The 8,529-nt window shown below is 40.5% G+C and overlaps 1 protein-coding gene across 1 annotated transcript; it reads left to right on the plus strand.

Annotated features, from left to right (window-relative positions):
* Positions 1–705: 705 nt before the first annotated feature.
* hmx2 (H6 family homeobox 2) lies at positions 706–2,206 on the plus strand. The gene is made up of 2 exons (XM_041790027.1): positions 706–976; positions 1,659–2,206. The coding sequence occupies exons 1-2, from the start codon at positions 706–708 to the stop codon at positions 2,204–2,206; spliced, it is 819 nt and encodes a 272-aa protein (XP_041645961.1).
* The last annotated feature ends 6,323 nt before the right edge of the window (positions 2,207–8,529 follow it).

The raw sequence follows: 8,529 nt of genomic DNA on the forward strand, positions 1-8,529 counted from the left end.
TGTGCAGAGTGCATGGCTGGATGCATATTTCCTTAATCACATAACCCTATTAGGCCTACTTATAAGGATAACAATCTTTACGCATGACGCATAGATAAGAGGAAAAATCTCATTAAATAATGCCCAAATATTTTTTTAAAGTAGCCTTTAACATGGAAAGCAAGATTTTTCAAATTGCATGAAATTGCCTAGTGTACTAAAAACTATTGAAAATTAATATTGTGTTTGTTTTAATGTGATCTGAGTAAAGATCAAAATATACATCCTAATATGATTTGAATCTTTCTGAGTGCCGCTGGATGCAGACATGAGTGCAGTTAGTCCTCCCTCGTTCTCCTCATCTCATCTCCAAAGCTTGACAGGAGTTTGAAATTTCCGGGCTTCTGTCTCCGTCTGTGATTGGCCCACGAGGAGCTTACCTACATGCAAATGAAGCAACGCAACCTTGCTGCCTCTGATCCAGAGCGTGAGGAGGAGGACCAGGATTACACTCATGTTCCCCGAGCTGTAGAAAAAACACCCTCAACTCCTTTAATGTTAAAACTCCACAATTATACAGGCTAGGACAATTTAAGAAAAGAGAGTGGAGAGCAGGAGACAAAAGACGCTTTCGTAATTTTACGCACCAATCGTGTAGGAAGCAATAACGGAATACAAGGGGACAGACAGATTCAGTCAATACTTCAATACTGTTATGAAGCGAGAATGAGTAGCACAGAAGACAGCGGGAGCAAGTGCTCGTCCGGCCCGATTTCCAGCTTTACCATCCAGTCCATTTTGGGGACGCAGTCCGATGCGCCGCGCTCCGGGACCAAAGAGCTCTCCAAGGGGCCACCGGCACCTCCGAGGAGGCGGTCACTGTCCGTGTCATCCGAGGAGGAGTGCAGCGGCGGGGAGGACTCAGCAGACTGCTTCTGCTCCGATACGGGTCACAGCGAGCCATGCAGCCAGCACCAAGCCCACAACTTCTGTTTAGGTAAGGAACACTTCTTTTTATTATTATTTTATAAATGATTATTTTCATTATTTTTATAGAAGTTGAACAGCTGGAGGACAATTTTAAATATTATTGCGCACACTCGCAAGTTTACGGTTATTTATTTCGTGATTAATTGCGTTATATTAGACTGCACTGTTTCCCGTTATTTAAAACGAGGCAAAATAATAAATAACCAGGCCTAGATGCTGATGTTTTTGTTTGCTGTTAAGCTTACATTAGCTTGTGTATTTGACTGTAACACTCACATGCAGCCCATCCACTCCCACTTGTTCCCTCATGTGCACACTATCATCGCAGCAGCAGCGGAAGAGTGGAAGGTCGAATAATTAGCCCTCTGTCTTTCCTCTCGTTTCAAATTTAATTGAGCCTGCTAATTGATGAAACATGTTTCTAAAACGGCTGCACTACACGCCGTCAATTGGGCGTTAAATAGGGCGAGATTTAATTAATAGCTTACTGTACTACACCGAGCATACTCGTGTTGAATTGTTTATTTAAAAAGTCACCAGTGAAAAAGTCAGAGTTCAAACTTAACCAACTCTCAAACTGAGTAGGCTATGTCGAAAAAGGAGAAGAGAATTTGCTCAAGCTAGCTTAAACACGTAATTTGTTTTTACTGTTATGCTAATATTCACCCCCTCTTCTGGCTCGCGCGCAGGTCCCGCCAAAGGACTCCTGTCTGGCAATGACGCGCTCGCGCGGCGGCCGCACCTGCCACAACCTCTGCTGCAGGATTACAAGGAAGAGCGCGAGAGACCGTGCCACCAAATGTCACCTCTGTCGGAGGAGAGACAGACAGACGGTGTGGACAAGCAGGGGAACTCGGCCAAGAAGAAGACGCGCACGGTTTTCTCCCGGAGTCAGGTGTACCAGCTGGAGTCCACCTTCGACATGAAGCGGTACCTGAGCAGCTCGGAGCGGGCCTGCTTAGCCTCCAGCCTGCAGCTGACGGAGACTCAGGTCAAGACGTGGTTTCAGAACAGGAGGAACAAATGGAAACGGCAGCTATCAGCCGAACTGGAGGCGGCTAACATGGCCCACGCCTCCGCACAGACACTCGTGGGGATGCCGCTGGTTTTCAGAGATAACTCCTTACTGCGTGTGCCGGTTCCCCGGTCTATCGCCTTTCCGACGCCCCTCTATTACCCGGGAAGCAACCTGCCAGCGTTACCTTTATATAACCTGTATAACAAGATTGAGTACTGATTGACTCTGCTGTATATTCACCACTACAGTCCACGAAAAACAAAAAACATTCTCATAAGTGTCTCCACATAACCGCTGTATATTAATTGTATCACTTTATTTGTTGAGGAAATTCTTATTATGCAGCTGCTGTATGTCTCACAAGAAAGCAATCAAGCTTCCCTAAACGTATAAAATACACCATGTGTATAATTACTATAACAAGTTTTGTACTTTTATTTCCCTTCTCCTACCTTAAATAAAGTAAATGAGTTGGCATTCATATCAGAAACGCTTTTCCACATTTTTATTCATATAGGTCTGACAGAGACTTCACAAAGCATCAGTCATTTTATTTCACCTGACAGGGAAAAAATACGAAATGTAAGGGAAATATCATCCTTTCTATTGTTATTTAGACCTTCAATAATAATCTCATTCAATAAATTTTTTATCTCAGTGAAAAAATTGCTTGCTTGGTTTTATTTTGTATTTGTTTTGCCAGATATTTTTAACACCAGACCAGTACACTTATATTAATAGTTATCAAAGGTGACGTTGTATCCCATTTAAATGCTACACATTTTGTTCATTTGAAGACAAGTGGTTAAAAGATTGATGAAATAGTCCAGAATGATTGGTGAATTATTGTTTTAGAGCTGCAGTAATTCTCATCTGGAGTATTTTATTAGAGGTAATTTAAAATGAGAGCACCTATGCTTTACAGCAAAGACAAAAACTGGCATTAATTTACACAAATGACATTTAAGTTTACTTTGCTGTCAGCTGACACATATCTACAACCTACATTGTTACCATATTGCAACAGATCTGACATTCTGAGCTTGTGGAAAGCTGTAACTTGAATTTCAGCCTGTGTCTGTAGAATGATACAGTGTGGAATTTGCTGCATTTTTCCTGCTGCAGTGGCCACACTGTAACTGTCATATTTGTTCGATTTCCCTGCACAGAAGAAGGCATCTATTAAGATGCATTTTAAATTGAAAACAATGCTACTATCTTACTTAATCAAGTGATGGAAATGTGAAGGTAATATAGAAATAACACAGGTGGAAAACTTCCATTGTGGGCTGTAAAAAGATGCACTCCATCATGAGATAATTACGCCTCTGGGCTGGATCTCTCATTTGAAGTCTACCCCCTAGCATCAGGTCTTGCAGGTGGAAACATAATAAAGAGGGAAGTTGTCAAAGTTCAAGACTCATTACTGATCTCTTTTCTCCATCTGAAAAAAAGTAATTGTAATAGGGCCACTTTAGATTTTAAAAACTAAATACAGTAGAGGTTTTCATCAGGTTCTTCACGCCAAGTCTGCTCACACTGTCAAAGATCAGTGGAGTATTTCATATCAATTCAATAAATGCAAATACTAAATAAAAATAGGCCTCTGTGGAATCACGCTCACACCTAAGTACACACAAACACAAGCGTCCCGTGGTTGATGGGGAGCGATAAAACCGTGTCATTTCCCGGCTTTTCTTGGGTGTCTCATCATGTACAAGGGACCCCCCTCCACATCCACCACCACCCAGCCCTTTCTATCGCTCCCTCTCTCTCTCTGTGCTAATGGCTACATTACCTAGCAGAATCATGACGAGCCAGGCTCTGCTGCCCTGCAGATTATGCCTGACCCAATTTCTGCAACAGCCGCCCTGTGTTTCTGGGAAAATGGACAGCGTTAGACAACAGGCAGTGATTTATGGGTAACTCTGGCACCGGCAGAGAAGAGGTGAGGTGCGGGAAGGATGAATTTGTGACAGATAGGGGAGAGAGAAGGATGGGAGAGTGTAACGCTTATGAAAAGGAGCAATAGCTTTTGGTTGAATGAAGCTGTTTATTAGTTTCCAAGTGGTCATTATGTCATCAGGTGTGACGGCAATGCGACGCGACTTTGGATGGATGTTTGCACCCCAGTGACTTGTGGGAAATCTGCATGACCTGTCACCTGAGGATGTTTGATTTATAAGACAGGTGGAGAGAAGGAGAGAGAGAGATGTGCAGGGATGAAACGACGAGCAAAAGAGAGAGAAAGTGAAAGAAGAATAGGTAGAGGAGGGGGGTTTCGATGTAACTATGTATCACTGCAATGGCAGGTGTGAATTACAAATTTTAATAGCAGGGCAATGAAAATGATTTGAAGTGGTTTAAACTGCAAAGAGACAGCGACTGGCATGGTGATGAAGATTTGTTGAGATGATGTGTTGTGCCTTAGGATTCATCAAACCTGCCTGCTAAGGTGAAAAGCAAGTGTAATTCACTCTGTGCTATAATTTATGATGGGAGTAATGGAAACTGTGGGCTACACACAGACTGAAGAGAGAGGGAGAGAGGCAGAGGCAGAGAGCAACGGGCAAATTGATTCTCTGAGTAGTTTTAGAGCATATTTACAGGATCATAATGAATTGCACTAAAACCAGCAGATATCCCTTCTTTTACTTCTTGCGATAAAACAATGAAGATCAAACCTAACTTAATAAAGACATCATTAAATTCAAACAGGCTGAAACAACATGACATTATTTTAAATATTTGAACTCCTTTTTTTTTTTTTACATAATTTAATCTTTCATTGGAACGGTGTCTTTGCAGCAACCTCCCCACATTTCCACAGCTGTTTGATTTAAAGAGGGACCACGGGGGGGTCTTCATGTTACAGTGGGAACATTATGAAGTATAACACCATAACACCACGAGCAGATGCACAGCCCCCAAGACAAGAGTTTTAAAAGCGATCGCGATGCATTAAGCCAGACAACTCTCAAGACCTGTTTGCTCCCTAAATGAATTTAAGGGCAGAGTAACAAGGTTTTGAGGCAGAGCCCTGTCATCCGCCGGCTTTAACCAGCCTCTGTATTTATGGGGTAATGGTTAAAAAGGAGAGCGAGGACCAGAAGTGATTTTTCATGATTCTGGTTTATATCAACTGGAAATGAAGGACCTGAAGGGAAATCATGTTTACCCCACCCCTCCCACCCCACCCCAAACCACCAGCCCCCTTCCTACATATGGAAGAATTGTATTTGTGACTTTCTTTTTCCCCAATTTTGCAATTGTGATTTGATATGCGGTTATTTTTTAGATTCCTCATCTTATAGATTTCACAACAAACAAGCCATAAGTCATTCCACATCATAACAATGGTTGCCAACTATTTTTACTAGGAGCCCCACCCCTACTTTTATCAAAGAGAAGCTGACCCCCCCGAGACCCACAAGGAAAAAATGCTAACATATTTTAGCCAAAAATAAACATCCATTTAGTTTTTTTAAATTGATAAAAAACCCTAAGAAAATGTCTACACATTTTGCTAACAAAAGACCATTGTTTTCTTCTCATAATGATTTTACTTGATATGTGCACATTAGATTTTTTACAACCTCAGAGTAGACCAAGCCTCGTTATTCTAGGAAAAATTGGCACTTGCATGATATGTGGGGCATAACATCTCTGCCCCCCAAAATGTAATAAACTGCTATTTTGACATTCATTTCATGTCAAAGTAATATTGCTCCTTCTGCAATTTGAAAATTGAAATAGGAGAAATTGCGGTTTAATTCAAATTTGGATTAATTGCCCAGCCCTACCAGGCAAAGACTGATGCACCAAAGTCAGGTTAAGTCAGATCAGTGTTGTCAGTGTTAAAGATTTGATGTAAATTATCACTGAAACAGGCAAACATGACACTAGAAAATCTTAAGTTTTGGTTAAAGATAATTTAAAAGATTAAAGCTCAGCTAGGAACTTTTGGTTTGTGTTGATTTTGGCGCCCTCTGTGGTACAAAGCTTACCTCTTGTGTCTTGATGCCTTTCTCGTCTCTTGCACTTCACATGGGTAAAGCAGTGTTTTGTGAACTTTGTTATTTGTGTTTATCCTAACAATTCAAGGGCTAGACCAACAACAATGAAAAAAACTTAAAACCACATAGATGCCCAAATTATTCTTATTGTTGTTATTCTTTTTTTTTTTTTTTAAATCCCATCCTTCTTCTTCCGAAAGACAAATATATCACTTATCTAGAATCTTCGCTGTGAAAATGTAAAAACAAACAAACAACAACAACAACAACAACAACAAAAACGACTGGCACTGTCTAAATGATATCTTCGTCCGACATCCACTCTGAAGTAGCATTTTTCAGGCTTTTAAAAAAAGTTTTTAACAAACTCATGTTGTCTGGTTAAGTCTTACTTGATTTCTTGATTTTTTCAAAGCCCACTAAAAAATCCTCACAGGAGCTTTAGCCTAAGTCTTTAAAAACGTTAATATAAAATGACATGAAATCAGCAAGAAACATTCTGAGGTATTAAAAAGTCTATGTCAAATGTTTGAAACAAAATGGAAGCCTTTCCACCATCAAATTACCCCCAAACTCCTCCCTTCCCCAAACAATACTAACAAAAAAAAAAAATCAGAATTGGGCCTTTAATGGCAAAAAGCATTATACTTCATTGTTAAATTACCAACCATTTCTTGAACTGTGTGTTCTGAAGTGCCATTCCCGGTCCAATATGCATCAAACTATTACAGGCTGCAGTATGTGGAGAGAACTCGGCTTTTACTCCAGAGATAAGTCCATTAGTATTACCTTTGACACGATAATGGATGTGAGATACAATTCTCTGCTCTCCATTTAGTATTTGTAAGGATAATAGGGGGATTATCTTGAAGGCCTTATGCTACATACTCGAGAGAGAGACCACACTGAGGATGGAGAGCTCTGCAACAGTTGTTTTCACATCCTCACCCCTCCTTCTCTCTCTTTTTCCCCCTGTTAGCCTTTCCCTCTGCTCCAAGACCCTCTCAGAAGATAAAGCATGTCATTATTCTATTAAAGACCTACAATTTTTGTAATGGGACTTGCAGTGGTCGGCAGAAGTGCAGGCAGCTTCTTCAATATCCTGGACATTATTTGCTCGTTTAGTTAAATGATGTTTCTAATTCCCTCATAATTACTTGTAATGAGGCTGTCTCCCTCGTTTTGATGCGGCTACATCTTAATACAGCATGGCATTCTTTTTTAGGGATAATTACCTCTCATGAGGCCCGGGGAGCGAGGTAGGCTGGGGTTTGTTGTGCACTGCACACGTGGCAAATTGGCTTGTTTCCTGCCATCTTGTCTTCCTGCAAATTGGTAAATTAAGTTTCTCGGCTGGAGCATTAGAACTGTTAAGTTTGCTTTCTCGGCTCCTTCAAATTATTGGCCTCATTGACTGAGAGAGATGGCTGTATATTCTGGGTTTTGTCTTATTTACTTTATGGACTGTTTATTTATGATTACACATGGAGCTGGAAAGGAGAGGGAACAGTTTTGAAATGACTGGAACATGAACAAAAAATACATATAATGTACATTGACAAAACGACTATTATCACTTATGTATTCTGATTACTTGAAATTCTTAATGTGATAACAGAAGCTTAAAACCAGAGAGCTTTTCTGCAGTATGGGAAATTTACCAAAAAATAAACACTGGAATCTGATGTTTATCAATGCAGCATACATCTCTGGAGAGGACATTTGATATGTTATAAACATTCTGAAATTAAAAGTGTTTAGTTTCAGCCTCTGTAAGAGATACAAAAGCAAACAAGACTGTCAGTGACAAGATCAACATTTCTATGTTGTCATTTTTAATGGCGGAAACTGCTGCTGCAGGATGAGGACATCAACAACAGATGAAGAAATAGTTCATTTTGAAACGTTTCTACACTGTAGAATAAAATCAGTTAAACTCGTTTGAAAATGTGGAAACTCATGGCCTCAGAAATAACAAGTAAACTAAATTGACATTTTTGAGTTCAAATAACTCCCACACAGAGACGAATTCAGGAGTATATGCAAAAGTTTTTTGTCGTATCGGCATTTCATTCACACGGAAACAGCGTTTTGGGAGGCTGTAAAGGCTACTCTTTGATCCTAGAGTGAACAAATCTGTAGACACTTACTGCTTCGTCTCCGTGTGGACAGCCAACCGCATCTTCTTTGAAACGATTGCATCATACATAGCATAGCCCATTTACGCCACATGCGTGGGTCAAGCCAAAACAACAATGGTGGATTACAGGATTGTGTTCGTGCTGCAGAAGCTACTGAGCTTATTATGGCTTTTACAGCAAAATCTGATGCTCCTTTACCACCACCGAGAACAACAAATAGTCACAAAGAGCAGCATACACCAGATGTTCTTAAATCCACTACAGAGAAAAAAACAGAAGGGCAACCAGGATAAAGTTTTGGGCAGTTTTCTGTAATCTTCTCTCTTTTGGTGCATTTCCGTTACAGCGCCACCTACAGGCTTGGCATATATACTACAGCGTTTTC

The sequence above is a fragment of the Cheilinus undulatus genome, linkage group 6 (assembly GCF_018320785.1).
Source record: "Cheilinus undulatus linkage group 6, ASM1832078v1, whole genome shotgun sequence".
NCBI lineage: Eukaryota > Metazoa > Chordata > Actinopteri > Labriformes > Labridae > Cheilinus > Cheilinus undulatus.

Excerpts from the sequence above, each read along its gene's own strand:
- hmx2 (XM_041790027.1), top strand. The coding sequence starts at position 706 with ATGAGTAGCACAGAAGACAGCGGGAGCAAGTGCTCGTCCGGCCCGATT. Across the intron at positions 977-1,658 it reads AGCCCACAACTTCTGTTTAG|GTCCCGCCAAAGGACTCCTG; the intron begins GTAAGGAACACT and ends GCTCGCGCGCAG.